This window comes from Pituophis catenifer, unplaced genomic scaffold (assembly GCF_029215685.1).
Source record: "Pituophis catenifer annectens isolate HBS135680 unplaced genomic scaffold, rPitCat1.0.hap2 SCAF_1, whole genome shotgun sequence".
Classification (NCBI taxonomy): Eukaryota; Metazoa; Chordata; class Lepidosauria; order Squamata; family Colubridae; genus Pituophis; species Pituophis catenifer.
Genome location: NW_027256881.1, coordinates 116712087 through 116727464, shown reverse-complemented (window position 1 = coordinate 116727464; position 15378 = coordinate 116712087). Strand labels below are relative to the sequence as shown.

The window sequence follows — 15378 nt, the reverse complement described above, 5'->3', positions numbered from 1 at the left end:
ACTTTGTTTCTAGTGTTAGAAACGTTAGGTCTTTTTGCTTATTTTGGGTAAAGAGATGGGATGTTGGTTGCCAGTTTGGCTCCATAGAATCTATAGCAGCTGTTGCAGGTATGCAAGTAATAGAAGTAGAATGAACGAACTGGAAGGGACTTTGGAGGTCTTCTAGTCCAGCCCCTTGCTCAAGCAGAAGAAGCTACTGTATACTGTTTCAGATAAGGGACTGTCTAGACCAGGGGTGTCAAACTCATGGCCCATGGGCCGGATGTGTCACATGCTGGCCACGCCCATGCCCGGTTTAGCAAAGGGGAAAAAAGTCATGATAATCATTTGATGCTGATGCGAATTTGACACCCCTGGTCTAGACCCTTCTTAAAAACACCCAGTGATGGAGCACTGATTTCTGAAAGCAAGCTGTTCCACTGGTTAATTGTCCTCAGTTAGCAAGTTTCTCTTTAATTCCAAGTTGCTTCTCTCTTTACTTTCCAACCATTGTTTCTTGTCCTGCCCTCTGGTGCTTTGGAAAATAGTTTGACCCCTCTTCTTTTGTGCCAGCCCCTCAAATACTGGAATACTGCTATCATGTCACCCCTAATTCTTTTTTTCTGTAGACTAGCTAAACCCAAATCCTGCAGCTAGGATTCTTCATAAGAGGGACAAGTATAACAACTGCACAACACAATGGAATATGTGCAAGTGAGGTCAGAAAGGGCTTTTGATCGGAAAATGTTCAATCAATTTTGGTAGGCAAAAAATCTTGGCATGTTTCCAGATCTTTGGTGCAAATTGACTGTGTAGGTACCAATCACGTAATAGCAGTGTTTACACATGATAGGCAATGGCTGGACCACCATATAAGTCTAGTAAAATATACAAACATGAAAAACTTTGGCAAGCCAGTTGCCAGTTAACACTGGTAATACTGAGCCACATGGGCCAACGATTTAACTACTCAGTAAAAGTCAGCCCATGTTCTAAAGAGAAAATACTTAAATCTTTCTCTCTCTGAGCCACTTTTATACTGTATTTCCACCTTTATTGCTAATTTTGTTCTCTCCCCTTTTTAAAGGGCACAATCTGAAAAAAACTGCAAACTCTACCGGACATTGAGCCGATGAGATTACAGATCATTTGAAAAATGTACACAGAGTTCTAAATTTGGGAATTGCTGTTTATTTTGCTATTGAGGCTTCTATAAAACAAGGTCATAAATTAAACCTTCAGGGCAGGGAAAATGTTGCTGAATATAAAGTGCTCCTCGTTCAGCATTTTAAACTGTAATATACTGTGTGTATGTGTGTTGTGTGTATAGATGTGTACACTCACACATGCAGAAATAAATACACTTCAATGTTTCAGGTGATTAATTTTCCATGACAATAAAGCCTCGGAAATCTGGAAGTTTTCCAACAATAATACTCAGACTCTGTATATATTTTCAGTAGTTTTATTGAAAAATGCCTCTTTTGTTTCAGAAATAAATAATATAAGGCAGTGAAATTCACAATTTGCAGTTAAAATATAAAAGCAGCAATTCTATATCCATAGTCTTGCAAACAATTTCCAACTGCTTTTTTTCTGATAACTATGAAACATTATATTCTGGAGAGAAGGGGGAATCATAACTAAATATACAACACAAACATGCAATTCCATCTCTGCAGGTTTGACTGCAATTTGGCATAAATGTTAAGGTCTCTAAAACAAGGAAAATTAAGCCATTACTTCTTTTAAAATTGTATCCAGTTGATACAAGGATGCCATCTATATCATTTAAAGATTTGTGGTTGTTAAAAGAGACGCATAAAAGCTGTATATGCCCTGCAAGTTATATGCAAAAGTAAGAAGAAATTGCTTATGCGGAAAGACAAATTTCTTCTTTTATTAGATGTTGCAGATTGGTAACAGTGACTGAATTATTGAGCAAGCGATTTGATGAAGAAGAAAATTATAAGGCCAAGCCCTTTCGTTGCTGAGCTATACAGCCTCTAGATTACTTCTTGTAGCTGTGAAGAAGGTAGGATTTTTATGGTTGTTATATTTTTAATTTATTAAAAGAACCGTAGCCTTGCAATCACTTTGATGCACTTGTTAAGGTTTAACGCAGCCACCTGAAGCATAGGTATATTACAGGCATTCCAAGAGAGAGAGAACGAAATGTGTAGCAACATTTATTGCTATTCCCACATACGCCAGATATTCTCAGAAGATTAAGTTGTACTTCTGCCTGGAAACACGGTAGGTGGAATAGCATATCTACATATGAGAGAATGGCAACAACAAAAACAAATACCCAAAGGGAGAGGAGGGGTGGGGAGAAAGACAGAGAAGTGAGAAAATAAGACATTTATGGTTTTGTTTTTGCTTTTCTTGATAAGGAACGTTTCCAGCGCATGTGTTCAGGGAACCCAGGTGAGTGCATATCAGATCCATAGTCCTCATAGTCCTCAGCTCTTCTTTCAGGCTCCACTGGTACTATGTAGGCCTCACTGTCAGGCTGATATGGTCCACTGTCAGGTACATAGGACTCTGGTTGAAAATAGTTGTCCAATGGAACATTATTATCACACGTCTTTGAATCAAGAGGGGATTTCTTTTTCTTAGTTTAAAAGTAGGCTATTAGGTTATTGTTTTGTTTTAGTAAATCTGGGATGGTTTGTTTTTTTTCTTTTAGTCAATTCTCAGGGCTTTTATTTAGAAGTGATTTCATGGGGGAAAAAAAAAACCGCTAGCAAATGATCCTAAAATCAATAATTTATGTACAAATTCTGCTACGGATATGAGTCTCAACAAGAAGAGTTGTGACTGAGGCATTGCCCTTGCCTTTGACATGAATGCTGGAGCTTCTTATGTGTGTTCAGCAAAAACAGATGGTCAGGGGGAAGCACCATGTTTTGTCTGCTGAAGAAATTTTTCTGCTCCCTTTCAATAACTTTTTGTATCGCAAATTAGCCTAAGCAAAATGTAAACAGAAATAGCAACATCCACATCTAAAATATTGAAGACTGAAGTTCTGTGCAAGAATTAAGTCTCTTAGGGAGCAAAGCAATGCTCCCTTAATGCCAAGCAAGCAAACAAGTCCTACTTTGCAGTTTAGTCCCTAACACTGATTTTGTACAATACACATGTAATAATCACTCAAAAATAATTTCAATTTGGGAGAGGAAAAAATTCTAAAACAGAAAGAATATTGGTACAAGTTAAGGAATACAATGCTCAAAATAAAATAGCTTTGAGGTTCAGGGTATTTTTTTTTACGTAAGTATTAAAATTACAAACTTGCTAAAGTCAAGCCTTGAATAATTTCCAGTGAAAACAGTTGATATTTATGTTAGTCACAATTAGTTGTAACTTACTCCATTTATTTCACTGGGACAAATTAAATTTAGTAGGCTTAGTGATCTTTAGGAGTTTCACTTAAGTTAAAGCCAATTATTAAAATAAATGCTTTGGTCAAATGGGAAAACTTCATGTATGCAGCTTTGTTTTATTCAAAATAGTTCCCTACGGGGGCGGGGGGGGGGGCGCAAAAATTTACACCAAGTTGTCACCATTGACAATATTCAGTAACTACTATTTTCTGACAAATGTGCCTCATATCTGACTGAACCAGAGCTAGTGCTAGAGGAACACCGAAGATTTCAGGGAAATCAAAATCAAAATTAATTATATTTTCAACACTTGTAAGAAGATTACATATACAAAAAAAACCCTCAAGTCCTGAATAAGGTAAGATGAAGACAAGAATAACAAAGAATAGAGAAAAAGATTTCGAGAGTTTCGAAGAGATTATGCTGGCACAAATTAAAAAGCAGCAGCAGGAGGTTTGAATGCAAAAGCAGGATGTAATGTTAACTAGGTTTAGTGGACATGATTCCATACAAATCATTTACAAGCCACAATTAGTTCATTATTTACAGTCATTTTCTGTTTCACCAAGGTAAATGCATTATGGTGTTATGTCCATTAATATGTTTATAAGCCTCCACTGCCATTCTAGTAACTTGGTTTTGATATAATTGGACAGTAAGAATAGGGAGGTTGAGTTTACATCCCTTGCTTTATCAAATGCCATTGTCCTTTATTGCAATCACAAATGCTTGTTAGTAAGTACATTCTTTTAAAAAAAAAGCATCTCCCCTCTTATGAGGCCAACACTATTTATGTAACCATTATCTATAATGAAATAACCATACAGATTCAGGTCCAAGTTAGCACGTGCACAAACATCTCAGAAACAGGATTTTCATGGAAATTCAAACTGTAAGCAGCACTGGCGGCATAGAAAATTTGTTAGCTGGAACCTGAAATAGGTCAAAGATTTAGTTTTCAGGGTTGAACAGCTGTGTGCAAAACTGTTTTTCATTCATTACATCCATGAGAGTTAAATTGTATGTATATCTATCTATATATATATATATGCCAGATTGTTTTTTGTTTTTTGTAGGAGTAGCACTTCAGTATTATTTTCCATTTATTTCTCATTCAATTGTTTGATAGTGTGCAAATTTTGCATTATGGCTTATTCTATTGAATTTGATCTACCCATCAATACTATGAATGTGTGTGTACATATATATATATATATATCTATATATATTCACGTATACATGCAAACAACATAACAAACAGCAATATCATGTATAAGGTGCTACAGTGCACACAACAAATTGGTGATCAATATTAAGGGCCTGGAATCTTTTCTTGAAGAGGCCTTAAATATATGGCACGGTCACTGGTTATGACCCTTCCCAGTTTAGTGATTTGGTATCCTGTGGTCACAAATATCCAGCATTTAAGTTCCTTGGACCATTCGTTGCCTCAAACTGACTCTTCTCAGAAGAAATTTGTATAATAGACCAATATAATAGATTCCGTTGAATTTGATACAGTGCAAATAATGACTTCCCATGCCCTCCCTTGCCTAGTTGTCTGCACTGTATCACAAAATGACATTTGGAATGGAAAATTTAGATTTCAGGTACTAATTTTGTATAGATAATCCCATCACGAATCAGAAAGATGAACGCAGAAATGGCAAACTCTGTTCTTTATACTTTAGACGAATGGTCAACCTTGTTCAGAAGTACAGGAGAAGTTTGATGGAGAAGGAAAACAGGAAGAAGAAGGGAAAATGGTCAATTATGTCCTAAGAGCATTGTGCCTTATACTATCACTTTAAACATTAAAAATAAATTAGTTTGAAATATTTAAATGACTTTTTCTTTAAAGTAAAACTGACACTTCAAACTGGAACAAAGCTACTTCAAAAACAGGAGAAATTCTATAAACATAAAAGACACCAGTTATGAGAATCACAACAAATATTCCTAAATCTGATTGAATTGGAAAGCTTACATTGTTCAGTGGTTGGGTTATAGTTCAGTTTTAATTTCTAATTAATTCTACTTTTATTACAACTTTTCACTGCATAAAATTATTCACGCTGAACAAGCTTTTATTAAAGTATTCAATGATAATTAAATTCCCAATAACCTACCTGGGTATCCTTGACCATTGTAAGCAATGCTAGCGCACAGGGATGAATCACAGTATCCAGGGGAGCCCGGAGGCCCTCTGATACCACCATTACCAGGTCGGCCAGGTGGACCAGGTGGACCTCGGGAACCTGTAGAACCTGGTGGGCCAGTTCTGGATTCGCCTTGTGGACCTAATTGTAGAATGAAAAGGAAGGTATTGTATCAATAAATTCAATGTGAGGAAGTTTAGTAAAGAGGTTGGCAAAATTAAAAAATAGATTACACTCAAGCATATATTTAAGGAATATTTCCATTTGGTTTCTACATATGGTGTTAATGAAACAACCACAGGAAACCCAAAACTTAATTCATCATTTGTTGTTTCCCTGATTTTAAGCTCTTTAGTCATAGAAAATTGTTCTGGCCCGACTGAGCTTGGTGGATTACACAGAGAAGCAACTTCTATGTTACATTTCAATTAAAGTGCAAGATTACTTTAATTTTGCTACTCCCCCATAGCTTTAAAACATACGAGATAATGTTTTCTTTGGAACAATTTATATTCATGGTTAAAAGAAATGTAAAATTTTCATAAAATGAAGGTAGAAATTGTTGTGAGCTTATTGTGGAGTTTGTTATGAACATTCAACAGTAAATTGAAGACAGAAGCAATGAGACAGAATCTGACTAAACCTGCCAAAATCTAAGTAAATAACCAAACTGTATTAATAGCAAAACTAGCCACCATGACAGCACCATGATCTATGAGAAAGCCCTGTAACTTTGTATATGGAGAGAGGGGGAGAAGGGAAGGAGGAGGGAGGGAAGTATTACAAATAAAAGCCAACTGCTACTATGGAATTTCTCAAACATTTACTTAGTATTTTCAACTGATCCGTGGAGTTAAGGAGGATGAACAACATCAGGCTGAATAAAAGTTTCAAACATTTGATAGTACATATCATTATTTTTAAGAGTATATATATCACTATTATAACCCACCTGGTGACCCTGGCAAACCTCGTGGTCCTTGTATTCCAATTCCTCTTTCACCTTTCTCTCCAGGCAGTCCTAAAGCACACCAAAAAGAAAATATATTCAAGCTGTGTCACAGAAGTGCTGGCTTCAATTTCTCAGGAAATATCTAACGTCAAGCACTTGCTTTTACTTCGGCTGTTTGGTCAATGCCACTTTGAGGAACGTAAACTGTTTTCATGGTCTGGCATTTCACGTACGCTCTTTGTTTCGCTGATAGTCCCACCACTGTTCTAAACCCTGTAAGATCAGTTAAGACCCCCCTTCCTCTGCAGGGGAACATCCCCATGACACTAAGGACAACCCACCTCGCTCGCCAGGGGATCCTTGCATGCCAGGTGCGCCTGGAAATCCTGGCCTGCCTCCACTTCCAGGTTCTCCTGTGTTCCCAGGAGGTCCAGGGGGACCTGGTGGCCCTGCAGGTCCAGGCTGGCTGCGAGTTGAATGGTAATCATTTGGAATTTGATTCAGCATCTGGTTAAATCGGGTCATTTGGTCTTTTGGAGAGGAAAAAAAAAGAAGAAATAGATTAAGAGAGTGAATAATGAAGCAACCTTTAAGAGTGATTTTAAAAAAACTATGCACCCACCAGTTGATGGCAAAGTCAAAATCAGTACAATTTACCATTTTAAAAAGAAAGAACTACGCATATAAACTTATGCATAGTCTTATATCGGTTCCTTTCTCCAACTCAATCAGGAATGGATTATGCTGCACTAACACTTCAGACACTTGTGATTATGTATTGAGTTCTCTGATAAATATTTTACTACTCCTCTACAGTTCCTATCCACCAGTGGAAATATATAAATTTAAATCTAGGGTAATGAGTGGCCAAGTACGTGTAACTGTCTGAAGTGATCCAGATGTGTTGTCAGCAAAAGTGTCTCCTGGATTATAACCAGTGAATAATAAAGTGTTAGAATGGTTACTTGAAAAGTGGGGAAAAAAGAGGAAATGCATCATTAAACAGGACATTAAAAAATAGCACATGTAAATTTTCATAAGTTAACACAGGGTTTTGCAATGGTATTCCACAAAACCCTAGGATTCCATAAGAATTTCACAGTGAGATACTAAGAAGTAAAAAACATTAGTTGATTGTTGTTTTTTAACTAATAGATTCTCCAGTTCTAGTCCTGCCTTAGGCACAAAGCCAGCTGGGTAACTTTGGGTCAGTCCCTCCTCTCGGCCCTAAGAAGAAGACAATGACAAATCACTTCTGAAAAAGCTTGCCCAGAATACTACAAAAATATATCCAGGCTATTGCCAGATGTCAACACTGATTCAAAGGCCCAAAACAAAACATAATGTTAACTAACAAGTTTAAATCTAAATGTTAAAAGAATTACTCCTAGCAATACCATCCTTGACTTCTGGCTTGGACTACTGAATTAAGGAACTGATAAGCAACTGAAAGTACTTTGTTCTGTGTCTTCCACTTCCTATATGGATTGTGAACTAACATGCAATTGTCCTCCAATCTCCCCTTGAGAAAACAACCCTTTAGAGCAGGGGTGTCAAACTTGATTTCATTGATGGCCGCATCAGGGTTTTGTTTGACCTCAGTAAGTGGGCATGGCCAGGGTGGGCGTGGCCAGCTCAACATCACTCATGTCAAGGGTGCCTGTGTTGGCCTGACCACTCTGCTAGTGAAAACGGGCCCTCGCGGACTCCGTTTTCGGCTGTGACAGCCTCCTGCAACCGTCTGCCAGCGAAAATGGAGCTCAGGAGGGCTGCATGTGGCAGAGGCAGTGGGCCGGTCCTTCACTGTTTCCAAGTGGCCCCGCGGGCCAGATCTAAGCATCCTGTGGGCCAAATCCAGCCCGTGGGCCTTGAGTTTTACACTCCTGCTTTAGAGGGAAGGTTGTTATAGATCACATGGCTACTTGGCAAACATCCCACATGCTTAAAATCCACAGTGTGTTAGGGCCTGACAACTTGGTATATGGCTTTTGTTGTATGTGACAGAAGAACCACTTACTGTTGATCATTTGTTCGCAGACTTGTCTTGCCACAGCTCGCATCATACCCTGGGAAGCCATGTCTCCCTTAGAAAGAAAAATGACTGTTGGTTTATTTCTCACCATAGTCAGAGTTTTAAAAAATGTATGTGAATTTATTTTAAAGCTGCACTTACTCGGTCACCTTTTTCACCTTTCAATCCAACTGGCCCCTGTAACAAATTATATTCAATCAAAATGTTATCACAGGTAGCAAAAACCCAAAAGAACAAATAAAAAAAAATATTCATAGTGGATGTTTCTGCATCAGAAGAGTAACTCTCAGGGATTGGGGGGGGAGAGAGGGTTATATAAAGAGCCCCATAAATTTTAGACTCAGGCCTCATCTGGAGAAAAACAATGTGGTGAAATATTGAGCAGATTGGACTGCATTTCCCTAGACTGAAAACAGCATGCCACAATTGAATGTTTTCTAGATTTTTAAATATCAGAACCTCTTGCAATCCCTTTGCAACCCCTTGCAGAATTTTCCCCCTTGCAATTATATAGGACAAAGCAATGCTGAACCAGTGGACATCCTTGTCCATCGATTCAGCATGCCTTAATCTCATTATGTGGCACTGTGTAGAACATATGACTGTCCCGGAGCATTATTCATACACAGCATAAATAATATACAGGATGAAGCCAAGTGACTGACAAGGATTGTGAAGATTCCTGACTGTGCTTAATTCTCTTTTTCCAGCAGCTTCCCCTCTTCCTTCCCTACCACCTATGGACTTGGCTGCTTCCCTCTGTTCCCCACTATACCTTTTCTGGCAGAGCAATCAGGCTTCATTCTATACCGAAAACACAACGCCGTTTCATCCATGCATGGACCCAAACAGCCAAAACGTATCATCCAATAACAGCTGTTTTACTAATTTGGAAATTGCACGGAATCTTTTACTTGATTACATATTTAAATTCTGATTTTTTGTTTAATATACATACCCTTCACTCTATTTCCTTTTGTGGTAAGCAACATGACGCAATACACAAAAAGAAGTAAGAAATAGTAAGGCAAAGGAATTGAGGCATGAGAAGGAAATGTGAATATATCAAGCCATTCAGAACACTTTGCTCTGCAAATCATTCTTGCTTGCTCTGCATTCATGAACTGTTTCAAATATTGTTTCTTGATCTTCATGTTTGCACTTTTAACAGATAAAATGCTTTATAGCAGCACTGCCCATTAATATATGTTTATAGCTTTTAAATTCTAATGCGAGAATTTAATACAGAATCTAGTCCAATATAGAAATTGGTCTCATGTGTTTTAGGAATATGGGAAACTATCTACCACATGAAACATTAATTAAAATAGTTCAAGAGCATTGGCTGTGGCTTCCAAGATTTCAGACATTGGTCTCTCCTGTTTCCCTCCTCAAAATGCTGAAGCTTTTGCAATCAAAGCAATTATATGACCATCGAGCACTGTTCTATCTCGGTTTCCAAGAGAGATTTTTATTAATAAAATATATTCCATTCTGCCTTGACAACAAAACAATGTTATCTATAATTAATGCTAAAGTAATGATCAAGCAGCTTTTTAAGTGTGTAACTTTCAACTTTATCATATATATGGATCTGTTTAGTCATCAATAAGAGTGATTTTTTTAAAAAAAGACATACTGAATTACATTAGTATAATTATTTCTCCTCTGAGACATTCCTACAATATTGTTTTCTGTGGTGTCTTCCTATCTCTATGAATGCCAATTCAATGAGAAAACAGAGTAGATCTGTATACAGTTAATGTTCAGTTTCTGTACAATAAATGGATATAATAATTTTCAAATGCAAATTTGAAAATTGAGCACTGGTCTTTTTTTTTCAATTACTGCTTCCTCATTTTTAATTAAAATGAAATGTAGAAGAAACTATCTAGCTACCTGATGAAATATCATAATGATTTGTCCAAGTAACTTGTTTTTCCCTGGAATAAGGAGTCTCCCCCAACCCTAATTGTTAAAAAATAAACACTCTTTCAGAGTCAAGCTTGTCTTCATACATGTAGCCCTTGCTATACAAAATGCATACAAAAATATGCATATGGCTTCCCTTTGTCTTCTTCCTTGATTATTTTGCAATTTATCTATCTAAGCTACACTTCTGGAATTTCCAAATTGTCCCTCATCCAAATTGTCCCTGGCCCATAGCCAGGGCCAATCCTGCTTAGCTTCCAAACTAAGTTCAGTGTGGTGCTATCTCTGCTGAAACCTGGACTACTACCTGTTTCATTTATTAAAAGCAACATTGAAGGAGTTGGTTAGAGTGAAGCTGTCAGAGTGATTGACTTTGTACTATGGACATTCAGCAATAATATTCTGGAGATACACACAAATGTACATACAAACGTACAAATAATCTGTCTGTAGGAAGTTTGTATGTATAACTCTTAATACAATCCTTTCAGAATTTAACATAACTGAATAAATTGTATTCCTTTATTAGCAAATGGAAAATACCTCCCCCATTCCAAAACTGACTGCCTTTCTTCTTTAACAAATGTCATTGGCCTACTTTGAATATTAAATATTCTTGCAAATGTCTCCCTGAAATGTGTCACTTAATACTTTTTCATCAGCCCATCAAAAGACACCACTAGATCTGCTACTAGTTAGTTTCTTTCACAACTTCTCAATGTGTTTTCAAGCTGCTTTATGATACACCAAAAATATTCCAGAAGTCAGGAGCAGAACAAAACTGTATGCAATTAAATACAATATCAGTATTTATAAAATATGTCACTGAGATCATGAACAAAAGTAAAACATTTACGCTAGAGATAATTTCAAATATAGGGACTTTAGCATCAGGCATCCTGACTCAAAATACCCTTTTATATTCTTAAGTATGGCTGTGAATATAAGGTTCAGAGAGCACATCTGCCTCTGTTTCATAATTCTTTGTTATCGCCAGACTATTTAGAATGAAGCAACATCAGCAACATGCACTGAGAACGAAGAGAGCATATGCTCATAGACATATGACAAAGTAAATTTAGGAAGCCAAAGCAATAGCAAAATCTATCTCTCCGAAAGAAAAATAAAATAACCCAAAAAGACAACATTGAGGGGGAAATTAAAGCAACATTCAAATAATTTAAAGAGTTATTATACGGAATAAAGTCATGACCTGTTGATTTTTTCTTTTTTTCAGAATGCAGGTCATAGAACAATAATCTTAAACAATGGTTCTCAATCTTTTCCTTTATTTGGACAAACGCGGTAAACCAGGGGCTGACAATGCAATATTTGTATACACTATAGATATAGAATTCACTTAGATGGCATCTGACTTGCAAATTAAATGAACTTAATTTTAATGTTTAAAATCCCGAGACAAATATGGGAAGAAAGCCATAATCTCATAAAATGTTAACTGAGAATGCCAAAATGTTTTTTAAAAAAACACCTGGTGATCTTGAGAAATATTGGCCATTTCAAATGGAATATTAATGAGACCTGTGATACCCTTATGGAGTTTACAGGTTGGAAACTATTGATTTTAAAAAACAAGAAGCCATATGCTGGTTGTATGTTGGGAAAAGAAAAGAACAATTTGATATGAAATCAATTATCTAGGATTGGGTAGTTCCATTTTACCGCATATTTTCAAGCAGAGGATAGAGAACAATAGGTCAAGGTTCTCCTAATTTGAATTCCTTCACTGACTCAAGAGATTTTGGTCCTGATGACCTAGATCGCCTTTCCCAATTCTATTAAGATAAATAACAACTTGTCTCAAAAGTATTCCTATGGATCCACTTAGGGATTTGTCTAAATCCTTCCTTTGTCTGTTGTATATTCATGAATCATTCTCAAATCTAAATATCTGAAACAGATCTACTACAGTTCACTTATTTATAGATTTATGGTCCAGCTTTTATACTTGTGCTAATATTCAAGGTAGCCAATACTTTTTTACAAAGAATATTAAAATCTGAAGGCACAAATTAGAAACAGAGATGACCTAGGTTTAAAAGAGCCTTGGTGGCGCAGCGGACTAAAGTGCTGTTAAGTAGCACTTAGCTGCCAGCTGCCTGCAATTACTGCAAGTTCAAATCTCACTAGGCTCAAGGTTGACTCAGCCTTCCATCCTTCCAAGGTAGGTAAAATGAGGACCCGGATTGTGGGGGCAATAAGCTGACTTTGTATAAAAAGAACACCGCTTGGGGGGGGCCAAAAGCCCTACTAAGCAGGTATATACAAAAGTATGAAGGCTATTGCTTAACTCATTGTAAGCCGCCCTGAGTCTCCGGAGAAGGGTGGCATATAAATCGAATCAATCAATCAATCAACCAACAATCAATCAATCAATCAATTGGACTGATTTAAATCATTCTTCGGAAGGCTTTATCTAGATTTCTAAAACATTTAACCCTTTTTATAACTGGGGCCGCAATGGCTCAGCAATTAAAAATGCTGAGCTTGTCAGCTGGAAAGCTGACAGCCCAAATTCAAGACCTGAGCGTTGCAGCACATGGTGATCTCCCATTCTTTGCCCCAGTTCCTGGCATTCGAAATTTCCCCACCATCCAGTCAGAGCTGAAGAAGCTTCTTGGATGAGAAGCGAAATGTCTTTAAAAAAAAACCAAGAAAGTCCAACGGCCTTTTGAAAAAAAAAAAGCACCTTTGAAACAATCATGATCTGGATGACTGAGAATCTCCATAGACATTTAGCAGTTTGAAAGCATGCAAAATAGAGTAGATGAATAGGTACCACTTCAGTGGGAAGGTAACAGTATTCTGTGTGCCTCAGCGTACAGTCATGCTGGTCACATGACCACAGAAGCATCTTTGGACAATGCTGGCTCCCTCCACTAAGAAACAGAGATGAGCACTGCCCCATAGAGTCAGTCATGACTCGACAGGGGAAACTTTTATCTTTATTTATAACTGCTAACCCCCTATCCTATTTCTCCACATTTATCTTTGTTAAATTTCATTAAGTTTTCCTCAGTGTTTTTCTATCATTTAAACAGATTTTTTTCACCTTCATTTTTTTCCTTTAGGTTATTAGGTAGTCCACACGAGTTTGTATTAGCTGTTAATTCGATAATTGTTGCCTCCATCGTTTTATCCAGGTCATTAATAAAAGTGCTAAAGAATAAAGAGCTCAGTGCTGAAGCTTCGGACACTGTCTGGCAAGACATATTTTTTACAAACTCAAGGTGATGTCTGCCAATTGCCTCATTATTTTCAACTCTAACCCTAACCCTAGGATACAGGTCAATTGGAGGTTTAAATTCATTCAACATAAATAATAATCCCCTAATTCATGTTTCTATGAAATTCAAACTTCATCTTGCACCTTCACATTTTCATACTGAAGACAAGTTAAACAGAAATTAAATAACTTTGCCTATTTTTTGTACCTATTAGCATTTTGCTGTTTTAACAGAGTTGGTGTTACAGCAAACATTAATCCCTGGAAATCTGCACCGTTTTGGATTATTTGCTTGGCACCAATTTAGAAAGATCAGATAATGTTCCCAAGATGCACTACATTACTATGCTAGCATCTAACTTACTTAAGATATATTCTGTGTACTAGCATGAGTGTCTAGAATTATCTAATAGTCTTACAACATGCTCAGGTTGGAATTTACTATACGTGATCATGAGATCCTCATCTCATCCTTGGACTAACTATATACTTTAGTTCTTTGTTTGACTGGTTCTACAAAGATACAATGAAAGTCTGAAATTATCTAAGGAAATGGTGTATGATTGAATAAAGTGCTACTTTGGAACTGGGCCATACAACTACAGAGAAGCTTATATGACCTTTAGATCTCTGCAGGCTACATTTGGCTGACTACTCACACATATGGTCTTAGGCTGCCCTTCTGGCATTTTTTGATAGCACAAATGTCAGGGCTGAAATCCTATCTGCCTCATAAGTCTAACCAAACATCTGCACAGACTCTATGCGCCAGAGTTCCTGCTGGGAACAGATCTATAAACGTGAGAAACGGTGAATGTGATGTCAAGCATATGGGGAATGGGGCAATTATTATATGCTCTCAAATCATGTTATAGATTCACCTTATATAAAACTAGAACAAAAAATAACATTCAGTCAAGGCTAGAGACTGAATGCAAGCTAAGTAAAAAATTCCTGGTAAGGGGAGATTTGCCTTGACTTTCTGCTTTTATTTTATTTGGGAGAGGGGATTGGGAGTTTTGCCTTTTTTTAAAGTTATGTTCAATCTATTTGACACTATATGTTCTATGTTTCTCACTTCATAAAAGCAGAAAGCTTCCCTGCTAATTTTTTCGCAACCATAGCCAGAGGTGATTTTAAGGATCACAAAAATAAGTTTGGGCTCTCAGGTTACACACTCTTAATTTAAATGATCTGTAGAACTACACCCAAGTTAATACTGCCAACACTAAACTGGCCTCTGCTACTTAGCTTCTTTATAGCACTTTGAAATTTACAATAATAACAGAACTGATCATGCTTCTCTTCCATGAGAAAGATTAGCTTCCTTATGCCTTCAGATCAGGCTGCTCTTAGAAACAGAAGCAGATTACAATTCAGACCAACTCAAATCATAGTATATGGTAGTCTGACTCGTTTACTCTAGAGATATAGCAATAGTACTTAGATGTATTTATTGCCTCGTAGTGCTTTATAGCGTTCTCTTTTACAATGCCAGCATATTGCTCCCAACAATCTGGGTTCTCATTTTATCGACCTCCAAAGGATGGAAGGCTGAATCAACCTTGAGCCCCATCAAGACTGAACTCCAGGCTGTTGGCAGAGCCTTGCACCACCAGATATGACTGAATAGTCTTATGATCACAGTTCTTACAGCCATGAGTTGCAAAACCTTTCAACAAAGAGGC

The 15378-nt window shown here is 37.1% G+C and overlaps 1 protein-coding gene across 1 annotated transcript in view; it reads right to left on the bottom strand.

Moving 5' to 3' along the window:
* Window positions 1–1493: 1493 nt before the first annotated feature.
* Window positions 1494–15378, bottom strand: part of COL12A1 (collagen type XII alpha 1 chain) — a 121094-nt gene continuing 107209 nt past the window's right edge. The window contains exons 60-65 of the mRNA XM_070932902.1: window positions 8653–8688; window positions 8497–8563; window positions 6821–7009; window positions 6480–6548; window positions 5498–5668; window positions 1494–2526 (exon numbers count right to left, since the gene is read on the bottom strand). Coding sequence (XP_070789003.1) covers window positions 2345–2526; window positions 5498–5668; window positions 6480–6548; window positions 6821–7009; window positions 8497–8563; window positions 8653–8688 — 714 coding nt within the window. The 3' untranslated portion in view covers window positions 1494–2344. The remainder of the gene's footprint in view (window positions 2527–5497; window positions 5669–6479; window positions 6549–6820; window positions 7010–8496; window positions 8564–8652; window positions 8689–15378) is intronic.